The 26,065-nt window shown below is 35.8% G+C and overlaps 1 protein-coding gene across 1 annotated transcript in view; it reads left to right on the plus strand.

The window, feature by feature from the left end:
• The window catches only part of LOC110678099, a 55,925-nt gene extending 30,195 nt beyond the window's left edge, over positions 1-25,730 (plus strand). The window contains exons 4-6 of the mRNA XM_021850693.1: positions 10,980-11,056; positions 11,609-11,752; positions 25,132-25,730. Coding sequence (XP_021706385.1) covers positions 10,980-11,056; positions 11,609-11,752; positions 25,132-25,730 — 820 coding nt within the window. The remainder of the gene's footprint in view (positions 1-10,979; positions 11,057-11,608; positions 11,753-25,131) is intronic.
• The last annotated feature ends 335 nt before the right edge of the window (positions 25,731-26,065 follow it).

Below are 26,065 nucleotides of genomic sequence, written 5' to 3' on the forward strand. Positions count from 1 at the left end.
TACGGCGAACCCAGTATCCAGAAGGTGGCCAAAGCTGGAAGGATACGATGGGCAGGACATGTTGCCAGAATGCCGGACAGCAACCCTGCAAAGATGGTGTTCGCTTCGGATCCGGTTGGTACAAGAAGGCGTGGAGCGCAGCGAGCTAGGTGGGCGGATCAAGTGCGTATCGATTTGGCGAGCGTGGGGCAGAACCGAGGATGGAGAGATGCGGCCACGAACCGAGTATTGTGGCGTGAAATTGTTGATTCAGTGTTATCTGTGTAGATGTTAACTAAATAAATGAATGAAATCTGCCGCTTCATGAGTTATCCTGGATTTTGTGAAACACTATTTTTAGACTGTTTTAAATATAATTAAATCTGAAAATTTTGCTAGCGAATGATGTAAACATACTTTGTTATAGTTAAGCTTCTAATACTTGATGACAAAAAATGTTTTAATAATTTTTTTTATGAAAAAATGGTCAAAATCGATTTTTTGACTGTTTTTACTAAATTGTTATATATCGTAATCCACGTCAGTGATAGAGTGTAAGTTTCTTCCGAAGAAATGTCAAAAATGCCTCAATGAACAACTTCTCAGAAGAAAGTTTTTTGCTAGGACGCTCCTATCAAAAGATAAAACTGATCTAGATCAGTTTTCACTTATCTAGATCAAATCGGAATGTGCCAAAATATAGTACAAGTTATTCCAAAACACTTTGTCGAAGACACCAAACCTCTAGGGTGCATAACTAAAGTACTAGAGGTTTTGGCCGTCGAAAACAGCGATCTGCCCCATTGTGCCTCGTAGGATAAATTTAGTTCTATATTTATTTAGTATCATTCTGCAACTTTTCGGTAAACTACTATTTTCCATCAAATGAAACAGTGCTGGTAATTGCTACTGTTCAGTACTACTTATAGTGCTGATAAGTAGCACTTTTTGGTTCTGATTCTATATTCGTTGGACGATACAAATTCGTCGGTGATCCGAATCCGATTCAGGTAACGGTGACATGAAAAATAACTGTAGAGTAAAGTGGGACAAAAGTTCGAGTGGGCAAGAGTTTCTTTTAATGATTACTAGTAAAACTTATGAATGCCATGGTGGCTCAAATACTATTCAACTACGAGACTTTCACTTCAAATATCATAAGACTGAGATTTGGAGAAGTTATTGCTATTTGTCGTTTTTTGACGTAAAAATTGAATTTTTTGGTCAAACTTTCATTGCATAGAACCAGGGCTGCATTTATTCGAGGGCGAGGGGTCCCTCGGGCTCCTTCATTTTAGGGGCTCCCTCAAATTTTTATTTCACTACTAAAATGATTAATAATAACACTTTTGAAAGATAACTTAAGCCCAACAATCAGATGAAACAATTTAACAAATTCAAAGATGGTCCACAAATTGTCATTACGCAACTAGGGTTGTCATGTCTATTACGGCTTAAACCAGCCGACGGTGTTTTGAAAAGCACCTGTCATGGTTGTGTTGTTGAAACTGTCATTGTTGTGAGGATATGTCAGTTCGAGCACGCCAAAATCCTTCCAATTAAAAATGTGTTAGCGGTGCTTAATGTGCAACTGTTTGCTTTCATAAACGATGATCAATCTTGTAGTTTTCGAAACATGAATCCCGTTTTATCGGATGAACTGAACTGGAGAGAATCTAATCTAATCTAAGCGCTTGCACAGCCAATATTGAAGAGCATCCTGGAAATACTGGAATTTCTTCTAGTATTTTCTTGACAGTATTAATATTTGCAGCATATCAGTGATATGATACAAATACTAAAATGGCCAGGCCCACTGTGAAGACTTTGTTTGGAAGAAAACTCAATTCTACCATACCAAAAACATGTGCAAAATTCATGTGACTTTGAATTCGTCACATATTCCTGCCGAAAGCTAAGGGATTTATACATGAAATTCGGGGCACATGTAGCTGTAGCGGTAAACGCGCAGCTATTCAGAAAATAAACCCAGATGGGGGTTACTAAAAACATGTGCAAAATAAAATCATAATCAAAGATTATCGAGCACGATTTCGGCCAAGATGCAGTAAAACCTCCATGGACTCATGGAACCATACAAGAAAAAAAAAACAAAATTTCATGGTCACTATGATGGTCCCTTCAAACAGCTTTCCAAAGCATTTCTGTTCAATGACTCGATATTTCCATAAGTCAATTGTTCCTTCACATATCCACTCAAGGAGATTTGACTGTAAACATAAAATCCTTTTCGATTTTTTATGTAAGGCGTACAAAGAAGAGCCATCAAAATTTCACATTTTCACTTAGTTTTGCGAAAAACTGCTATTTTGGGTATATGAAGGAAACACATCTAATCCCAGACAACCAAAATGTACGTATAACGAAATCACCTGGAGGCTCTATATGTGCAAAATTTCACTTATAAGATGTTGCGAAACGGCCTTCTACGTACAAAAGTGGAGGCGATATGCGGGCATATATTATGTGATGAATAATAACATACAATGCGAGTGTATAAATATTCTACCGAACTAACCTGCAATATTATGCGACTTAACTTATGATAACAAATGATGATTTGACAGCTGCTACGGATTGATCCGACTTACTTTGTACGTGTGTACGGGACGAAACAAAATGTACAAATGAACTCAGAAAAAAAGTGTTTTATGCGAGGAAACTCATAAATCTGACGAGTTTATCCACGGTGTTTAGCGAGTTTGATGTAATTAGTATGAATAAACGAGTTGTAACGTGAACTTTCATGCGATTTCTGGTTGTCTGGGATCAGTTTGGGAATAGTTTATTGAATGTCAGTCATTATTGTAAATTTTGCACTGTATCGGACGTGACGATTTGTAATCGTCGCCGGTGAAACCGTCGCCAAAATCGTCGCCAGCCAACTAGCCGGTGCGAATTTGACGTTTCCTCAGTCTTACCAACACAACGGCAAATCACATCCTTTGATTAGTTTGCTGGCGACGATTTTCCCGGTCTGTTTGAAAGTTGGCGGCGCGTTTTGTTGTCAATGAAACAGACAATACAATTTATTTAATGTCTAGCCTAAGTCTATGCTTATTGTGATAGCTACCTACTCATTTATTACTACATTTCAGCCATCCTGATTAACCGATGTTCTCATCGTCATTTAAATCTTGCTCTAATAAATTATTAGGAGATAGCCACAGTTTCATATTTCCAGGTGAACATACTGAGTGGAAAGGAATGCTGGATGCCTGAAAACCTTTTTTTTTTAATATCTTTATTAGTATCATTCCAAACATTACATTCATTTTTTATATCTAGGTGTTCTGTGTTATTTGACAACACTATCATCCTAATTTGGTAAAACAAATTTAAGATTTAATTAACATTTTGTTAACAACATATTACATTTCATTTGCCGTAGCAGTTCAGTTTTTCTACAGGTGAGTTGATTTCACCTGCTTATGAGAGAAAAAAAAAGTTTTGAATATACTTAACCTAACTTAACCTAAACATATAACGCATTAATCGTGGCAATAGAAGATTGTAACGATTTTTGCCTGAAATTATTAATGATTGTATTTGACATTTGTTCCAATGTTTCAACATTGGATATTCTATGTAACTCATTGGTACTATACCAGGGAGGAAGCCTCAGAATCATTTTCGAAATTTTATTTTGAATTCTCTGCAGAGCTTTCTTCCTGGTATTACAACAGCTAGTCCATATTGGTACAGCATACAACATGGCTGGCCTGAAAATTTGTTTGAATATCAACAGCTTGTTCTTAAGACAAAGTTTTGATTTTCTATTAATAAGGGATAGAGACATTTTACATATTTATTACATTTGGCTTGAATGCCCTCAATGTGATTTTTGAAAGTTAAATTCTTATCTAGCATAAACCCTGGATACTTAACTTCATCTGACCAATTTATTGGAAACCCTTTCATCGTGACAACATGTCTACTTCTTCTTTTTCTTTCTGGCGTAACGTCCCCACTGGGACAGAGCCTGCTTCTCAGCTTGAGTGTTCTTATGAGCACTTCCACAGTTATTAACTGAGAGCTTACTATGCCAATGACCATTTTTGCATGCGTATATCGCGTGGCAGGTACGATGATACTTTATGCCCTGGGAAGTCGAGAAAATTTGCAACCCGAAAAGATCCTCGACCGGTGGGATTCGAACCCACGACCCTCAGCTTGGTCTTGCTGAATAGCTCCGCGTTTACCGCTACGGCTATCTGGGCCCCACAACATGTTTATTTATTTATTTATTTATTTATTTATTTATTTATTTCGTCAAGCATAGGTAGACTACATACAATAATTACAATACTTTCTTACATGCTATGGATTACTTCTATTGTTCTTTAGTTGTGTTTTAAGCTGCTCTTTGGACATAGTAATGCCAATGAATTCGCAATGTACATTATACTGACGCATCATACGGTTTATTGGTCCGTTTTGAGCATAATGCGTTCTGCATGATTTTTCTGAAAATAATTTTCTTGTTCTTAAATGCCGAGAGGGTGTCTACTTGAAGGTTTCAAAGAAAGAGCTTTTGGTTTATGTGGGAATATTATTAGTTGAGTTTTGGAAGCATTAGGAGAAATCTTCCATTTTTGCAAGTATGAAGAAAAAATATCCAAACTTTTTTGCAATCGACTACAGATGACACGCAGGCTTCGACATTTGGCGGAGAGGCCTGTGTCATCCGCAAACAAAGATTTTTGACATCCCTGAGGTAGCTCAGGTAAGTCAGATGTGAAAATAGTATTATACACTATTTTGGTCCCAAAATGCTGTCTTGAGGAACACCAGCTCTTACAGGAAGTCTTTCAGATCTGGAGTTCTGATAATTAACCTGAAGTGTACGATTTGACAGATAACTTTGAATTATTCTAACAATGTATGTTGGAAAATTTAAGTATTTTAATTTTACAATCAAACCTTCATGTCAAACACTGTCGCATGCTTTTTCTATGTCTAGAAGAGCAAGACCAGTAGAATAGCCTTCAGATTTGTTGGAACGGATCAAATTTGTTACACGTAAAAGTTGATGAGTGGTCGAATGTCCATGGGGGAATCCGAACTGTTCATTGACAAAATTTGAATTTTCGTTGATGTGGGCCATCATTCTGTTCAAAATAACCTTTTCAAAAAGTTTACTGATGGAGGAAAGCAAACTGATTGGACGATAGCTAGAAGCTTCTGCAGGATTTTTGTCTGGTTTTAAAATTGGAACAACCTTAGCATTTTTCCATTTGTCAGGAAAATATGCTAATTGAAAACATTTGTTAAATATATCAACTAAAAATGATAAGCTACTTTCTGGAAGTTTCTTGATGAGGATGTAGAAAATTCCATCATCGCTTTCATGTTTTTGAATTTTTTAATAATAGTTCTCACTTCTTCCAAATCAGTCTCCCAGGCATTTTCGAAAACGTTCTCTTGATTGAGAATATTTTCGAACTCCTGAGTAACTTCATTTTCAATTGGACTAGTAAGTCCTAAATTAAAATTGTGCGCACTTTCAAACTGCATAGCAAGTTTTTGAGCTTTTTCGCAATTAGTTAGTAATAATTTGTTTTCCTCTTTCAATGCCGGTATTGGCTTCTGAGGTTTTTTCAAGATTTTCGATAATTTCCAAAAGGGCTTAGAGCCAGGGTCCAATTGAGAAATTTTATTTTCAAAATTTTTGTTTCTTAATTGAGCAAAACGTTTCTTGATTTCTTTCTGCAAATCCTGCCATATAATTTTCATAGCAGGATCGCGAGTGCGTTGAAATTGCCTTCTCCTCACGTTTTTAAGACGGATCAAGAGTTTAAGATCATCGTCTATAATCACGGATTCAAATTTTACTTCACATTTTGGAATTGCAATGCTCCGGGCTTCAACAATGGAATTTGTTAAAGTTTTAAGAGCATTGTCAATATCAAGTTTAGTTTCTAAAGAAATGTCAACATCAAGATTGGAGTCAACATACGTTTTATATATATTCCAGTCGGCTCGTAAATAATTGAAAGTGGAGCTGATAGGATTGAGAATCGCTTCTTGGGATATTTGAAATGTAACAGGGACATGATCAGAATCAAAATCAACATGAGTAATCAGTTGGCTACAAAGATGACTAGAGTCGGTTAAGACCAAATCAATCGTAGATGGATTTCTAGAAGAGGAAAAACATGTGGGGCTATCAGGGTATTGAATTGAGAAATATCCTGAAGAGCACTCATCAAATAAAATTCTGCCGTTGGAATTACTTTGAGAATTATTCCATGACCGATGTTTGGCATTAAAGTCACCAATGACAAAAAATTTTGACTTATTGCGAGTCAATTTACGCAAGTCAGTTTGGAGCAAATTAACTTGCTGCCCAGAGCATTGAAAAGGCAAATAGGCAGCTATGAAAATATATTTACCAAACTGTGTTTCAACAGAAACACCTAAAGTTTCAAAAACTTTAGTTTCAAATGACGAAAACAGTTGATGTTTTATACGCCTATGAATGATGATTGCAACTCCCCCACATGCCCCATCAAGTCTATCATAACGATAAACAAAAAAGTTAGGATCTCTTTTGAGTTTAGATCCAGGTTTTAAATACGTTTCGGTAATAATTGCTATATGCACGTTATTAACCGTAAGAAAATTAAACAGCTCGTCCTCTTTACCATTCAGAGAACGAGCATTCCAATTTAAAATATTTAAATTATTATTTGGATCCATTAGAAAAACGTAATCCAATAACAATTTGATTTGTAAATTTTACACCTACTTGGACTGCTTCAGTCATAGTGGTGGCTTTGAACATTGCATCAATCATTAGATTCAATTGTTCAGTTAGAAAATTAAAATCAGATGCAGACATGTCATGTGATTTCCCATTGGAATTTCCGGTAGACGAAGAAGCGGAGTTACCTGTGGCGGTAGGGTTTTTTCCATTTGATTTGAAACAAGTAGAATGGGTACCCATGGATCGAACAGGGGAGGAGTTCGAATTTCCTGCTACGATATCGGCAAAGGATTTACCGTGGGTAGATAAATTCGAAATAGAAAGATTCGAACGGCTACCCGACGGATTAAAATTAGTTTGTGAATGAGCATGATTATGATCTTCCTGATGGGTATGATTCATGATCAAGCGATCGCTAACTGAAAAATGAGCTTTGTTCGATACTCTACCAGGCAAATTCCGGAAACGGCCGTTATCGTAACGGATATTATCTTTCATCTGCCTGGCACGAGCCTCAATGACCTTTTTGCGTGAAGGACAATTCCAAAAATTGGACTTATGGTTAGCCCCGCAATTACAACATATGAATTTGGTGGTATCTTCCTTCACTGGACAGACGTCTTTGGCGTGAGAAGAACCTCCGCAAATCATGCATTTAGCATCCATGCGACAATTTTTTGTACCATGACCCCACTTTTGGCACCGACGGCACTGAGTGGGGTTCTGGTAATTTCCTCCAGGTTTCTGGAAATGTTCCCATGTCACACGGACATCAAACAAAAGTTTTGCTTTTTCTAAAGCTTTAATATTATTTAGTTCTTTTTTGTTAAAGTGAACTAAATAAAATTCTTGAGAAAGCCCTTTCCGAACAATGCCAGATGGGGTTCTCTTTTTCATAATGATTACTTGGACTGGGGAAAATCCAAGTAAATCATTTATTCCATTTTTGATCTCTTCAGGTGATTTATAGTCACTTGAGAGACCTTTCAAGACAACTTTGAACAAACGTTCAGTTTTGTCGTCATAAGTAAAAAATTTGTGCTTCTTCTCTTCAAGATGTTTGAGAAGAAGCTCACGATCTTTAAGAGTTTCCGGCAAAACGCGACAGTCTCCTTTCTTTGCGATTTGGAAGGAAACCTTGATTCCCCTAATGGAGTTCAAGATCTCCTGCCTAAATCCCCCAAATTCGGAACAACTGACCACGATAGGCGGCACTCTTTGCTTCCTCACTTGAATCAAAGAGCCTGGGCTAGAGGCTGCTTCGATTTGGTGTTCGGAAAATTTGTCTAGAGCATCGAACTGATTGCTCATTTCGATACAATTATTCATTTCACCCTTGGAAGAAAGTTTGCATTCCGGGGAAGCGTCCTTTCTTCCATTCTTGCCACGTGTAGTGACAGTTTTAAAACCCACTTTTTTGGAAGGAAGTAGTGAATTGAGAGATTCACCCTTCCTTTTGTTTGTTGTTGATACCATGTTTAATTAATAAACGAAAGAAGACGTGACCTTCGAAAGGTTTTTTCCCAAGACGGTGTCCAAGAAGGATTACCACCGCTAGCTTTCGCCAACGGGTCCAACGAAAAATCGAAGGCACGGGTCCAAACAAGGATCGTAAAGGGATCAATAGTAGAAAAAATAGTACTGGAAAGTACTGTTTTAGTAGCACTGAAAAGTACCGTTTTTAATTTTAGCACTGAAAAGTACTGTTTTTGTAGCACTGAAAAGTACTGTTTTATTGCTTTAGGTAGTTTTTAAGAAAACTTCCAAGAGCAGAGAGAATTCGTGTACGCACAGCACGAAGGTACGATGCGCACTGGCTGAAAACCCTTTATATCAGTTACTACATAACGATCATTTGGTAAAATTTTTTGGATGATGTAAGGTCCTTTGAATTTTTCCGAAAGTTTTTATGGTGAAACTGATTTGAGCACAACAAAATCTCCAACATTATACTCAGTAATCTTTTTACGTTTTTTATCAGTTACCATTTTGTTGTAGACTTGATTTTTTTTAATTATCTCTTTTGTTTTATCTCTTTCAGTTTGCAAATCGATTCGATTATTATTATTTTGAAAACTATTCACAAATGCTTCTAAGTTATGATCTGTAACATGTAAGTTTCGCTGTCGCGATCCAAACAGTAAAATACTAGGATAATTTTTTATTGATCTATTATATGTGTTATTAAATATATACTCCATTCTGTTCAAAAGAAGATTCCATTTTAAACCAGTATCATTAATTAACTTAGAAAGCATTGGCGTTAATGTTCGGTTCACCCTTTCTGCTTGTCCATTTGCCTCTGGTGTATATGCAGTTTTAACATGATTAATACAATTATTTTTTGTGAAATTTTCAAATTTAACTGATGAAAAACAAGATGCTCTGTCAGAAACAATCCTGACTGGTTTACTGTAATAATTAATGTAGTTCGATAAATGTTTTATTACTTCATCTGAGTTTGTTGTTTTCGTTGGATAAAATTTTACAAATTTAGTAAACGCATCAACTACAACTAAAATGTGTTTAAATCCTCCACTCGACGGTAGTTGAATCGGAACATAATGATCTATATGAATTGTGTTGAAAGGTTCATTACCTTTATCAATATTTTTTAAAAATCCCTCTTTTTGCCATCTTTTGGGCTATAAAATATGCAGTTTAGGCAATTTGATATATATTTTCTAACAATTTTCTTCATATTTGAAAACCAGTAATGCTTTTTTATTTCTATCATTGTTTTATCTGCACCAATATGTCCATTTTCGTCATGACATATTCTTATTATATTATCTATCATAAGCTTTGGAATAACTACAATTACAATTCAAGGTTAATTTTGGGGCAAATTTGTTTGTCAAAATTTTTGTTTCTTGATTGAGAGAACCTTTTTTTATTTCTTTTTGTAGATCCTGTCATATACTTTTCATAGCAGGATCGCAAATGCGCTGAAATTGCCTTCTCCTCACTTTTTTAAGACGGATCAAGAGCTTAAGATCATCGTCTATAATCGCGGATTCGAATTTTACTTCAAATTTTGGTATTACAATGCCCTTTGCTTCAACAATGGGATTTGTTAAAGTTTCAAGAGCATTGTCAATATCAAGTTTTGTTTGCAAAAATATGTTAACATCAAGATTACTACCGGTATATGTGTCATATGTATTCCAATCGGCTCGAAAATAATTGAATGTTGGAGCTGATGGGATTGATAATCGCTTTATATGATATTTGGAATATAACACAATCAAAATTAACGTGAGTAACCAGATGGCAACATAGGTGACTACAGTCGGTGTTGGGACAGCTGCGGAAAGGTATTTCGGACGATCTGGTAGCACGACTCGTTTTATGTTGGCACATGAGTCAGCTTTTTAGCTGGAATTAATTTTAATTCGTTTAGTTCATAATTTCATTTTAAACTGTGTGTTACTTACATTTCTAATCCTCTATTGGTATCTTGTCCACTGTCCAACAATTTATTTTAACAATTTCAGTAATTTTAGCTAGATTTTAACTAATTTTAAGGGAAATTCTATCAACTCAATGTTCTAGTTATAAGCAATTTTTATCGTGTTGTGTTTTGCCCGTACTTAGGTAGACAATTCAACATATTGGCATGACATTTCATTCCACATCGTCGTATGTGTTGACGTTACTTGTCGACTATGATCTCCTGCTGCATGTGGATCGAGTGACCCTTTCGCACCGCGGTGCTGGATATTCGTCGATCGGAACAGTCGGTTAAGACCAAATGAATCGTAGAAGGGTACAAGTACTATAATGGTATTGAATTGTGAAACATCCTGAAGAACACTCATCAAATAAAATTCTTTCGTTGGGATTACTTTGCTTGACTCGTAGCGAGTCATTTTTTGCAAATCAGTTTGGAGGAAATTAACTTGCTGCCAAGTGCATTGAAAAGGCAAATAGGCAGCTATGAAAGTATATTTACTAAGCAGTGCTTCATCAGAAACACCCAAAGTTTCAAGAGCTTTAGATTTAAATGACGATCACATATCGGTCCCCTAGGAATTTTCGAAAATGTTTGCTTGCTTGAGTATGCTTTCAAAATCTGAGTATCTAATTTGACACAATTAAAACTTGTGAGTGCTAAATTAGTGCGCGCTTTCAAACTGCATAGCAAGTTTTTGGGTTTTTTCGCAACTATTCAACATATCCCATAGAATTAAAACAAAACTCAAACCTAAATTTTAACACACCGAAACTATTTGTATTTTGAACCGTTTTCCCAACTCCCACCCAACAGGTACCGATTGGCCAACAACATCTCGGATACGGCCAGCAAATCAACAGGCACCAAAGGACCTTATCAATGTTTCACAGGTAATTTTGTGCACGCTTTTGGATTCCGATTTCGGCCTCATCCATTTCCAGAAACGATCCACACGAAAAATCAACCCTCGTTCTGCACCAGCCAACCAAAACCGGCACAGCAAATTGATTTAATCGTCCGAATAACGCCCAACAACTCCACAATGAAATTCACGTTGGAAAAACGTGCCGTCAAATGGAGTGACTTGCAACAATTTTCAACTTCAATCAATTGAGATCAAAAACAAAAAAAGGTCACCTAAATCTTTCTTTCTTTCTTTTTGAGTTTTTAATGGCCGGCCGCACAGAACAAAGACTTTCAAGACATTAACAAAAATTATTTTTGACGAACAGTTTAATTGTTGCCACAACTTGAGTTGTGGGTCAGACGTGTGTAGGATCGATTTAAAACAAATTTTCTTCTGATCTATGGGGTAATTTACCATGTGTTGCAAGTCACCCCGTTTGACGGTACTTTTGCGTGAAGCTCCAAAGACGACAACAGCTAGAATGAACTGCTGACTAGGGATCGTTATTCTGTTTATCATATTTTATCCATTTCAGGTGAACGTTTTACATCGATTCCGAGGGTAGTCATCCAAAGAAGCCGTGAGGGTAGCCGTGGAGAAGAACTAGCTACCAGCCTTCCTGCCGAAATGGATCGACTCGGTCACCCGAAGCGGTACTTTGTGGGGAAAATTCGACCAGGTATGTATGGTGGCGAAAGCGGTTTGATGGGAAATCGATACAAATGGGCATTTTTGAACATTGCGCTGCACATTACGTACTACACGGATATTGATAATATACTAAGAATATTTGATCAATTCGTCGCAAAATGGGCGAAGAATTCATTTCTTTGAAACTCAGTGATATTATAATCACAATCGAATTTTAATGCGTTCAAATGTTTCAAATCTATTCGGAATAGATTGCAAATTGCATACGTAATGAATTCTTACGGCAATGTATAATTCGACTCAGGAAATCAGACTTGCATATCGCACTAGGTAAGGGAGCGCACCATTTTTTTGACCTAGCACTAGTTTTCAACCCATTTATACGGCTAGTGTTTTCCAACCCACCGGGCTGTGTATGGTTATCCAAGAACCCTTTAAGAACGAAATTTGGGAACTTTAATCGTAACCATTGAATGTGGTTCATACTCAGGCAAACTTTAACAAACATACTCTAACATGCAACTAGGGTTGTCACAAAGACGAAATAAAGACCTCCATGTCCCTCGGTTGCATATTTTGGAACATGGGACAATTATGAGCACAAGGGCAGTAAGAATTGTGCTCAATTCAGTGAATGGATAATCCTGAATAGTCGTAGAACTCATAACTTGGTAGAACTTGACTATGTAAGCCTATATGGGTATTATGCTAGTTCACTTGTAGATCTGATGGCCTGTACACCAAGAAGATTTTAAATAACACACTTCATTTAGAATGCCGAATTTCGACTTAATATAACTGAGACTAGTGGTCCCGGCTAACTTGGTCTTGCCATCAAGTGGGCTGTTGAAAAATGTCATGGAACCTCCCATACAAAATAACATATAAGTACTCTTCCGTTTTACCAAACTTTCAGAAAATTTCCCACACACTTTTTCAATCACACGAACACGTCAAAACCCTTCAAGAAGACAACAGTGAAGGAATTGAGCAAATCAGTTGTTCCGTTCTCAAGTCATTTCGTGACATACAAACACCACTCTATTTTTATTTATTTATACAGATTTGTACAGCCAAGTAGTCGGCAAACAGACTTGATATCTCTGCAATCGAAAGCTGAGTATCAGTAAATGGTCCAATGCATGAGTTGAATAATCTGACGTTTGAGCGGTGCCGAATTCACACGTTGTCATGGTCACATAAATAACACGGCTCCACTCAAACGTCAAATAATGAACTTATGCACCGGTCCATTCCGCTTCGCTACGAAGCAACCTGTCAATTTGTTAGCTGAAGCTCAGTTAAGATTGAAAAAACCAAGATTTGCTGCTCCAAATTTGATAGAATATAATTAGCCTTTATGTATATTACCCTTGATAATGATCTCCAAAAAGATCACTGGCTACGCCTGTACTTCTAAAGTTCTAAAGACCTGTACTCGAAGGAGTTATTGGATAAGTCTAGCACTCAACACTGAGTCGCAAACAAAATAAGCCTATTTTTTACAATATAAGCAAAATATTTTGGAATTTTCACGACTTCCCAGATTATATTTGTGCTTGCCACACGGTGTATGAACAAAGACAAAATAAAGACATTCATGTTTCTTGCAGTTGCCCATAATTTTATGGCACATAAAGATAATAGAGCAAATTCTATAATACCGTGAAACGATCCTATAACATTTCCCCGAATATCATCACCCCGAAAACCATCATCCCAAAAGTCAATACCCCGAATGATCAAGTGCCCCGAAAACCAAGACCCCGAAATTCATTAACCCGGATAGTCCGTAACCCCGAATACCATTTCCCCGAATGGACCATAACCCCGAATTGTATTGCCATGCCAGATGGCAATGAAGATTCGATAAATAAACACCATATATTTGATGGAATAACAAGTTGAGGTTAAGCACGTCTACTAATGTTCATAAGAGGTTATTGTCGATCAGATTGTCCCTTACACATATGACAAACAGAATTTAAAGCTTTGGGAATACAAAACATCTCCTCAGTTGGACGAAGTGTTTCCTACTTCAAAATATACTTCACTTAATAATACTGCAACAACGGTACTGGCGTAGAAACCGCCAATCTAAATATAATATACTACAGTGGGATTCCGTTTTTGGCGACAAAATTGAAATTTTCAGTTGCCAAAAACGGAACCGTGCCAAAATCGGAAACCATTTTTTTTAATTTCAAGAATATTATTTGGACGTCATCACATCATAATTATGGATCCAAATGATGGCCAGACATCCAAATGGTCCATTTCGAATCGGATTTCCATAGGAGAGGGCTATGCTATAAATTTATAGATCTGTCATGTTAATAGTGACAGACGCTCCACACAGGCCGTGTAAAAACAATAATCGCATAAGTGACCTTCATTCTACAACTGGACAATTCCATCAAATAGTTGAAGAATACAGAAATACAATACTTTTCATTAGGAACGTATTAATAAAAGAGTTCTGGGTATTACAAAACATAATGACATAACATAAAAGTTTGTCTTTCAAGTCCAAGCGTCATATTCAACAATGACGGGATTGGTGGTCTAATGGCTATCGCTTCTGCTGCCAAATTTGACAATATTCGATCAATTGAAAATGGCTCTTCAAAATTATGTTCTTTGCATAGTATGGTATCATATATAAAAATATTTATAACAATCCAAAGGGTACACAGAAACAGCTGAGATCAATCGAAAAATACAAACACTATAATATTTATCGAATCATAATATTGACTAAGCATTTATTTCAATTTTCCACAGAAATATGGATGGAAAATTCCTCCAGAAATAATTCAAAAATTGTATAGAACAGTGATGCTCAACATCTTTAACAGTGGCCCACAATTCCATAGAATACACAAATAAGCTTCTCATCACTTCAATTTTAAATGAGTTTTATAAGTTGAGCTTGCATATTATCAACTAACCATATGAGTCTAACAGAAATTCTCAGGGTCCCGCTATGAAACCCTTACAGCCCGATAAGAATCTTCAGGTGTCCGTTAATAATCCACAGAAATCCGCTAACAATCTGAAGTGGCTCGCTAGGAATTGACTGGATCTTGCCTAGAAGTCATATAGGAATTGACGTCTACACGGGTAGAAATCAGAATCCAAAATCACGATCATGCACCCGGTTATCATGATTCCGGTGTATTTCATCTTATGAAAATACACCATGATTTGGACTCACGATATCATGAGTCAGATTATCGTAACGCGACACAAGTTGCAGCTGAGTGCTCGAAATCATGCATCGAATGCTCGAAAACCATGATTCCGCATCCATTTCGGATCTGTTTAAATTTCTGTCAGTCAACCCGATAAAATGAGTACAAAAATAAACAAAATTTGGGAGAGCAAGACTCGAACCAAGAACCTTCTGATTGAGAGCCACGTACTTTACCACAGTACCAATCTATCGTGATGAATGATGGGTGATCGATGCGAATGACTTGAAGCAAAGTGTTGTTGCTCTGGATGTTACGTTTATGAAGAATCATGATTATGACTCCAGGAACCATAATTTGTCGCCCTGATATCACGGCCTAACCAATTTATGAATTTAATGACTTGTAATTTACAAGTTGTATATCATGGTGTAATATCAGATTTTTATCCGTGTACCCAAGAGCTTGCTAGGAATATCAAAGACTTTGCTCTGAGCAGGGCTGTTAAGTATCATGACTGACGGAACAAGTCTTCTCACTGTCGCAATGACGGACCTCTCCCGAGACCAATTTTTATGTTACTTTGCTATTAAAATTTCTATCGCTTTTTTGAGAATTTTGGGAAGTAAATGTGTTTGAAACGTTAAGTGGATATCCTTTCTTGGTTCCGGCGATGTAAATAACAGTTATACCAAATAACGAACTAAAACTAGTCAAGTTTGTGATTCCGTCACAGGCCGTAGCGACGGAAAAATGAAAGAGATTTTGAAGAAAATCTCTGTCATTGTCTCGCCGTCCGATGACAGTGAGGGAAGCATCTATGTAAACGTCGCGCGTCATCTCTGCTTATATTGACGCTTTCTAACCTTGGCTCAGAGATTCAAGATTCCGCAGCAATATTGCTGAAAATTCTCAATAGTTCCCAGTTCTCAATAGTTTCCAGGATTTCCCAGACTACGAATAGCAATCTCCATATTCCGCTGGAAACCTATTCGGAATCCTCAATATTTTGAAATGTTCAGAATACAATTAGAAAATTACAACATTCCGCTAGAAACTTACAGGACGTCTGAGACCTTAGGAATTTACAAGGAAAGACAGATTTTGCACAGTGTCTCAAACAACTAATTATGTCTCTTAAGGATCCAGCAAGAGACCTATAATGTCCGATATGAATACCCAGATTTCGCTCAGTATTTTCAAGATTCCACTGAAAATTCCCAGAAGCTCACTTTAATTATCCCGTAAGGATTCTCCAGAATATAGTTAGAAATCTCCTAAACCTAGCTAAGGATCACCAGGATAGCATTAGGAACATTTTGATCCATGTGGCTCGCATGCCTTATTAAAATCTTAATATGATACGCATTATACTCCAGCTTGAGCAACATTTGATCATTTTTTCAAATGTCTAACATTATACAGAGTCTCTATCATATTCATTGCACGCTTTAATTACCATATTGAAAATAATGTCATACTGGTGACACAGCGTACATAGCTGCTTCTGTGAGTCGTTTATTTATCTAGGTATTGCCAAAGAAATTCTACAAAAACCGAAGAGACCCGACTGTTTGCTTGAGTTGCTTCTATTGTTGTGGCTGCTTTTACAAACGCTATGCATGTAATTCCACAATTAAAGGAACAGTGAGCTGAAGAGGCGAGACGAAATTTATGAATTTATATACTTTTTGTTTCTCTTGTGTCGATGCTTATGCTTTGTACAAAAGAGCTTTTCTAAAGTCGAAGAAGAATGTATATCACCTCCCGGCATACTTAAGATGGCTGGTCATACAGCGTGAACGCCTGAGAAAAAAAATTGGAACTCTAGTTGAAATTCTCATAGAGATTAATGATTTTATGGAGCATTGCAAACACACGGCCTTTTAGAAGTAAATAGGCGCGTACGGTAGCAGTTGGTGCAATTTGGGGGAATATCAACGAAAATTGAGCTCTGGAATGCGATAAGCTTGAAGCTGACTTGCTTTTCAAATGACTAATAGAGTAAGGTGGGGCAAAAGTTCGACCTTAGTGGTATAATCAAAGTTTCCAGGAAAACAATAGCAGTTAAAACAAAACAAATACCATACAGTGAACCTTCAACATATTGGCTAAAATTTTGCTGAACAAACTAATGTCAAAATATTTACCCATTTTTAGTTATAACAGTTTCAAAATTGATTGTCTTATTCGAACTCAAGAGTTCGAATCTAGTGTGGGGCAAAAGTTCGCTGGCTAAAACACAAAGTATCGATCCTTTTATGACAGGCATACTTTACACCAGCCGTTAACTTAAGTTTGACGAAAAATACACACTAAATTTTCATCAAAAAATTGCCCAAAACTGGGTTAAATGTAATATACCCAAAAATAGAAGTTTTTCGCAAAACTAAGTGGAAATGTAAAATTTTAGTGACAGTTTTCACACGATCAGACAAATTTAACTAAATTTGAAGATAATATGTGGATTTTAAGCAATTTGCAAATTTTTCCGTGATTTTAAACATGGGTCGAACTTTTGCCCCGCTGATTCGAACTTTTGCCCCACTATGGGCCAAAAATTGTTTTCAAGAATTTATGCAAAAACTAATACCGTAATTTCGGGTGAATATGATCACTTTTCACGGTTTTTCTTGTCTGATTTCAATAATGTTGACAATGCCAAACAACTGAATGCAGGAAAACAAGTATGAAGGTGAGCCTCATTGACTCAAGTATCGAAATTTTCTAACAAATGTTATTTTAGTGCTAAAAAATATGTCTAAAATAAAAAATCGGAGGATCTCATTTCGGGGTGAAATTGATCACTTATCAATGCCATTATTGTTAGTTTTCAAAACAACTTTACATAATGAATTTGTGCTCCCTGAATCCGAATATGCTTGCCAAATTCTTAACAATACAATATTAATAGAAATAACGAATGTTTAAATTTCAAGAATAACGCAAAAACGCCTAAATGTATGCAATTTCCTAAGGAATTTCCTGATATATACCAGAAATTCAATTATTTCAACCAAATCAACGAATTGGTACGAGTTTTGGTTATGAAATCTAGTTTGGGGATATATCTTAAGCATCCTCACAAGCTTTCAGGATTATACCATGTCCAAATCCTTGTCTACAACTAGAAGTTTATTGATGTTTGTCAACACTGCACCGTACATGATTTTGAAATTTTACATTATTTTAATAGAAATGAACATTTTTGAACGCAAAAAACTTCACAACACACAATTTGGACATACTTACGACAAACAACGTTCATTCTCTGCAGGTTACATTGATATTTGTGCTCCACTAGGAAGAAATAAAATCGAGTGACACAGTGATCAATTTCACCCTACTGATCAATTTCACCCGAATTTACGGTACACCTCAAAGCAACCTTATGATAGGCCTAGAAACAAATAGCCATAACTTTTCCAAATCTCAATTGATTTTTATGATATTTGGATTGAAAGTCTCTTACTTGAATAGCATTCGAACCACCATGACATTTATAGGATTGGTTTAGAATTTAACTGGAAATCTTAAAAAGAAACTCTTACCCCACTCGAACTTTTGCCCCACTTTACTCTACATACGACAAACAAATATTTACAAAAGTTTACAAATTTTAATGATTTTCAAAAATGTTGCCAAAAATGGATCCATTTTGTTGTCAAAAATGGAGCATGCCAAAAACGGAGCATGCCAAAAACGGAATCCCACTGAATTTGATTTTGAATTGAATTCATGTTCTTGTTATCAAAGATTTAACCTTCTTTTAATCATCAGCATTTTTTAAGGGCCAAATGAGAACCAAAACCTTACGGAAACGTACATATGCATTTAATTTTACGAAGGTGGCTGTGGCAACTAATCATTTATCCAACTGATGGAGATGCTGTTATTGATACTGTTTTCACATTGGATAATTAAGCAATTAGGAGCAGTATAGACTTTAATTCAAATAGTACAACTCGACAGAACAGGCTATAACTCAGAGAAGGTACAATCACTGTTTGAAATATTTACACATATAATGCCAACCTCGAAAGAACAGCCGATGATTGAAAAAAGGAAAAATCACTGATAGAAATGTTAGTAGTTGTACAACAACTATTTTAACACTACTAGAAAAACCTCGCCTGTCTTACATATCACGAGCAAAAGGAATTTCTAGGCTCAAATTCGCGAGCGTCCTGGAAAGAATAATCAAAGTGCATCACTGGCTTTCAGGGAAGAGTCGTATTCGGGGAATTGGTTTTTGGGGTAATGTGTCATTCGGGGTAACGTTGCATTCGGGATAATGGTTTTCGAGGAGATGGTTTTCGGGGTAATGGCATTCGAGGAAGTGTTATAGGACCAGTGAAAAGTGTACTGCGATCTGTTAAATTTGAATACCGTAAAACGGGGTAACTTTAATAGTTTTTTCGAAGAAAACTTGAATATTTATGCATACTGATTCAAAGAATTATAATTTATATTTTTAAATCAAGTACTGGTATCCTCACTATCGATTGCAGTTGATAGATTTCCAAAAGATTTATTCTTAATGAATATATAATTTTTCATATAATCGAAAGTCGGTTTTCTGTTTTGAGGTAACTTTGATAATGGAGCATCAATCGAACAAAATTGAATGAATTACGGAACATTATTAGGGCGTTGCAAACCTTTAGGCGTTTAACGCTATATGGAAATTTCTGACTTAGATTACAGAAATGGTCCCAGTTTGTAAAAATAGTTTTCGCTAAGGGTTTCGAGACCGAATTCGAGTTCTACTATAACAAGGCTATCAAGTATAAGTGACGAATTCATTATGACTTCATCAAATAGTGATCGTTGAACAGATTGTTTGAGAGCATTTCAAAATTGCTAAAATTTTATAAATTTTCCATATTTGCATATAAATCCTCAAATGTACTTGATACCAACGAAAATAGCTTTAACATGAAGGGTCATACTAATTCTCTTTACTTCTGCATTCGTTTTGCTTAACTGATTAGCAGGAACTTTGTTATTTCGTTTAGTATGTTGAGAGTCTCGCACTATCAAAGTTACCCGCATTATCGAAGTTACCTCGTTTTACGGTACCTTTTACAGTACCAAGGGATCAAAATCAGTACCGTCAAACGGGGAAACTTGCAACACTTTTCAACTTCAAAGCTACATGGATGAAAAATTTAAGGATTCAGATTACACAACAATCATCTACTATCCTAATCGCCACGTAAAGAATACCACGCGGTATTAATTATATCAGTTTTAGGTTTTCTAGGATTTTTCATGCTACCTCTTATGTGGGGTAACATGCAACACACAGTGCTATCAAAAGTTCACTGTTATTATGATCATTTAATAATTTTCTACAGTAAAAGCATGACAATAATCAGAAAAAGGCTACTCTACTCTTAAAAAACTAATTATTATTGACTAGTGGTCCCGGCAAACTTCGTCTTAGGCTGTTGGAAAACGTCAAGAAATTCCCCATTCAAAATGACACCTCAATCTTCTCCCATTTTCTCGATTATTCCAGAGACTTTCCCGAACTTTTTCTCCGCACGAACACGTCGCACCCCTTGTGGAGTGCAACATCGAAAAACTTGCGTTAATCCGTTGAACCGTTCTCAAGCCATTTCGTGACATACAAACACCACTCCATTTTTATTTATATAGATTAAATTATGAGTATTAAACCAATTAGATTTATGACTCCAATGGTATTGCATAGGAGGTCTACACTTGGAAATTCTATTATATCATAAGTCTTTGAGTTTTTGGAAAGCCATTGAAACGTATAAAAATGCAACTTTTCAACAATTTAAACTTCACTAACTTATTAGTTTTACACATATTTCTACCAAAGCAACGTATATCATATTGATATGAATGTGTTTAAATATTATCCGTTGGTGTTCCGATATAACTATCATCATATTTCCATGCAGAAAGTTCCCAATTTTAATACAGATTTTCAAAATTATTCATTATTTCGATGAAGAAAATAAAACTAATTCTAGTTATAATGCATTTCATGTAAATTTTCTAATATTTTGTACCAAACGTGTTTTTGAATTGATTGAGGTACACAAATTGTAATGTTATTGAACAAATATATGTTCAATTTTGCTTTTTCATGTGTTTTTGATGACAAACGGAAAAAAAATATCGAACAATTGAGTCTAAAATTGCTGTTGCAAGTTACCGCACAAGGGTAGTCAAAATTGTTTTTGAATTATTTTTGTACAATCCAACGTGTAATATAATTTTCACCTCTAGCAAGCCAACCAAAAAAGATACAATACCCAAACACTCGCCAAAATCTTCTGTTTTATTCATAAGGTCAATAAACGACAAAATAAATTATAATAATTTAACTCAAAGCTGAACGAAACGTAAATTCGATTACATGTCGAAGTGTTGCAAGTTTCACCCCTGTTGCAAGTTACCCCGTTTGACGTTACTAAAAGTGGTACCTATTCGACTACTATGTCTCTATTCCAGTGGCGTACCCATAATTATAACATAATTTCTGTTTATCAGGTAATCAATGATAAGTCGAGTCTAGTACACGACACTGAAGATGGCCTTACAGTTGAGGTCGAAATACGCGGATCTGTCAAAGGATACAAACTCTAGTGGAATTAAATGGTATAGTACTAAATTCGTTTTTTTCATCTACTTAATGATATGTATTAATTTGACCCTTCATGAAGCTCTACATTTTAATCAATTTAAATCGAAAGTATTTGAGGATTTCTATTCGATTTTTTTAAATCTAAGCAGTTTTATCATTTTTGAAACGATGAACAATTCGAGTTTTACGATCACTATTTGATGAAGTGTAAAATAGTTCGTCACTTATCTTTGACAGCCTAGTTATAGTAGAACTTTCATTTGGTCTTAAAATTTTTACAAGCTGGGACATATTTTGAAAACAAATAAATTTACTGAAAATGTATTTCATTTGTGTATCTTATTAATCTGCACAGTTTTGCTGAAAGGCGAATTGCTCTAAATATTCCTACTTAAAAATTATTTCTAAATAAAAAATTAGTCATTTTTGTCAAATTTTAGGTTCGTGATGCCTTACAAGTTTGTTTATGAATTGCTCTTAAATTTCAGCTTAGCAAATTTGAAGTAACTTCTAAGCTGTAGTAGAAATCAGGTCAAACAGAGCACTGGAAGTCGAGATGCAAGTCTGCAAACTTGACCATTTTGCATGGGAAAACGGCCAATACTGCCGTACTGCCATACGGCCAGTACTATGCCTATTTTAATTCGAAAATCGATTGACTCATGTTTATTTAACGTGAAAAATAGACAATCAATTATTATCTATTCACAAATTTAATTTTATGCAATCTCATTGAGACCAATAATAATGTATTGCATGTGTGTTTAACTTAAACACTTTTAAAGGTGATTTTTTTAATGAATTATTTTTTATTATTGCATAAAATGTGTTCTACGTCCATAATTAACAATCTCCAATTCAGTGTCAACTGCAATGACTTTTAACAGTAGTTACGTAGTTTTAGCAATGACTTTTAACAGTAGTTTAGTTGTGTATTTCTATGTGTTTACATACCCATTCTCAAAGTTATCCTAAAACAGAAAACCGACTTTCGATCAGGGTTGGGAAAAAATCTGAAATTCACTCTACAGTAGCCAAACAAAGCCAATCACAGTCAGCGAAGCCAGTGAAACTCACGCCCATCGCTGCTGTAGGCAAAATGCCTTGAAAATTGCAAAACACCCGTTGCTTAGGGCAACCCAAAATTACTGTAGAAAAATGTTCTATTTCCCGCTGCATTTCCCGCATTTAGAGCCTTCAAATACACTCATGATTTAAAAAATTCGTGCACCCAACATAGGCTACTTGATGAGATTCGCGTTTTTAAACTACTGTACAGGGAGAGCCACGTGATTTTCGCGAAAATTCAAGCCTACTACTATTACCATTCCCAGCACTGCTTTCGATTATATGGAAAATTATAGATCTATTTACAACGAATCTTAATGCAATTTACCAACTGCTTTCGATAGCTAAGATACCAGTACACCCGATTCTGTTTTTGCACGGATTTTTTTTACACGGCCGTGCAAAAAAAGTTTCCATACATTTTTTCCGCCAAAACCTATTTTTTGCACGAAACGTCGAGAACTGGTGTTACTTTTTTTACACGGTATTTGAAATTTTGAACTGAAAACTTTTTTTGCACGGTACGCATCCACCGTGCAAAAACAGAATCGGGTGTACTTGTTTTAAAAATATAAAACTTTTTTTTTGAAACAAAAAATTTTTAAGTTACAAAAAATTAACACATTTTCAATCTAACTCAGAGCATTGTCTAACATATAACTAAAACAAGCTTTTGAATTGAATATTTTTCAAGATTGATAGCAATGATTTGGTGGATCAATTGTTGTATTCAAATCGAAATTACATCAACATTCTTAAGTAATAGTTCAACTTAAATATGTGTCGTGCTTGAAAAGCTGTCTACTTCCTAATATAGATCATTTTCAAAGTTTCTTGAGAAAAAAGATCTCTATAATCTAAATGTGGCCTGATAGCTTTACTTTCAACTAAAAAACTAATCCAGAAATTCTATCACCCAGAAAATCTACAGATATGAGATGCTATTTGGTATATACTAGGGTGATTCAAATTTTGAAAATGTTTGAAAATCCAATCTTCCATATGCTCCTTACCATAAAAATAGTGTTCTGTGAAATTTTCAGCTTTCTAGGTGGTGATTTAAAGGTAGCCCAAAGACAATGTAGGTTTATATGGAAATTACTATGGAGAAATTTTGAGTAGTGTACCAAACATGCTAGTACTGTAATGTAAGTAGAAACTTATCATACCATATTGAAAACTCAAGGATGTTGCTGAAGAAACAAATTCCTTTGAGCTAATTTTGTTTGAGAAATTTGTACATGTTTACAGGGCTATAATCCTAATTGAGCTAAATAATAGCAAACAAACTCATGAATATCTCTTCTGCTATCCGTCGAATTGAATTTCTCTCTTCAGCAAATTTCTTTATTATGGTTTGAAGAAGGAGTTTTTACTATGGGCTAAGTTTGTACTTACATTACAGTACTACAGTGCTTAGAACATATCTCAAAATTTCTCCATAGTAATTTCCATATAAACCTACATTGTCTTAGGGCCACCTCTAAATCATCATCTAGAAAGCTGAAAATATCACAGAACTCTATTTTTTATGGTAAGGATGGTAAGGAACATAGGAGAGATTGGATTCGCAAACATTTTTTAAATTTTGAACCGTCCTAGTACATACACACCTTTTCAAAAATTGTTTGATAAAAATGACAGATCTTCATTAAACAAGTTTGAGGCAATTTATCTTTATAAAATATGGATGCAACTTAAATTTGCAAAAAAAATGTTTTGGTTTTGCCAGGAATCCACTTTTTTTTTGAAACGCTTAAACGCTTAATACTTAAATCATTTTTTTGTTTGAAATAAAAAAAAATACATCAATTTGAAAACATGTACGTATATGTAGCAAAATTCAAAGTCCTTTCCAAATTATAGTCAAATGTCAATCAATAAACCCTTAAGCCTTAGCAAAGTTATTTGGAATCTCACTTATCATATTCGTTTTAGATTTTCAGTGGCTGATACAAATATTAAATTTCTATTATGTCCGAGACCACTTGGAAGTTACGACGGGGGGGGGGATAAAAATAAATAAGAAACAAAAAAATAATTGAAAAAAAAATATTTTTTCGAATTTTTATTTTTAACGATAATTATTCAACTTTTTTCAAAAGTTTTCTGGATCATTATTTTACTTTAAAAATTGCAAAAACCTAACTGATGTCAAAAAAAATGATGAATCTTTTTTTTCTCCCCTTCAAAATTTTCGGATTTTAGAAGGGGGGGGTGACATAAAAGAAAACAAATATTTGTATCAGCCTAATAAACAATTAAATCATAATACCGTTTTCGTATTACCAATCCTCAGAGATGTTAAGAGTGAAAACGTGATACGTAGCGAATTCAATGAGGTTTAACCCTAAGCAATTCAAAATTTTAACAGATATTTTGATTCACCTACTTATAATACAAAAAAAATAATGGGGCGCCTTAGAACATACTTTTATTCGCCCATTTCCCGCTCCTATGCAATAAGCAAATAAGACCCGCAATATTCATCATTGATGCCATTCCAAATTTGACTTCCAGGCGACAAAAACAAGCAACAGACCTACTCACGGTTGGCCCTCTCCCAGCCAACCCTTTGCTGGCGCAATCCCCTGGAACCGGGTCCCAACCATTACTTCAAAGGCATTTTTGACATCCCGCCGAAGAAGGTCCCACCTATCATGACTGGCCGATGCCAACAGCGGCTCCACGTGAAGCAATTAATCGCCGGACCGTCCGCTACCCCCGGAGTGCCATCCGTGCATCATTCATATTGTGCGGAACCCTTCCGCAGGCCACCTCCCGGTCGTTATCAACTGCCAAGCAGCATACCGATTCCGAAGCCATTGCTGTCAATTGCACCCCGTCGTAGAAATGTCCCCCCCACACGATACGACTTCTCATACAATTTCGCATGGAATCCGTACCGGCAGCCAAGCACCGTTCTGATGCACACCGTTGACATTCCAGTTCGGCGCCGGAAGCGAGGCCGCAACATGAAGGTGGCCTTCGGTAGTGCGACGGCCCGTTTCAAGGATGAGGAATTTTTCCCCATCGGAGCACTCAAATCTGTTCTTCCGAAGGATGCGATTCCGGCGAAGAAGAGGCCGGACGGCAAGAGTGGTCACGGTATGTCTTGAATCGTTAGTAAAGGATAAAATGACCATCAATTTTGCACCCACATTTTGAAAGATATGGTATCCTGGCATCCTGGCATTTTGAATAGGAATGCTCGTTGCAAACTTTTTTGTTTATCGTAATGATCGACTGGATGAAGCATGTGGTGCAGTTGCTATCACCATTCTTAAGCGTATAAAACATTAACAAGTTCTTAAAACTTTAGGTGTTTCTGTTGAAACACAGCTTGGCAAATATACTTTCAAAGCTGCATATTAGCCTTTTCAATACACTGAGTAGCAAGTGTTGCAAACAGACTTGCAGAAATCGACTCGCAATAAATCAATTCTTTTGTCAT

Source organism: Aedes aegypti, chromosome 3 (assembly GCF_002204515.2).
Source record: "Aedes aegypti strain LVP_AGWG chromosome 3, AaegL5.0 Primary Assembly, whole genome shotgun sequence".
Taxonomy (NCBI): domain Eukaryota; kingdom Metazoa; phylum Arthropoda; class Insecta; order Diptera; family Culicidae; genus Aedes; species Aedes aegypti.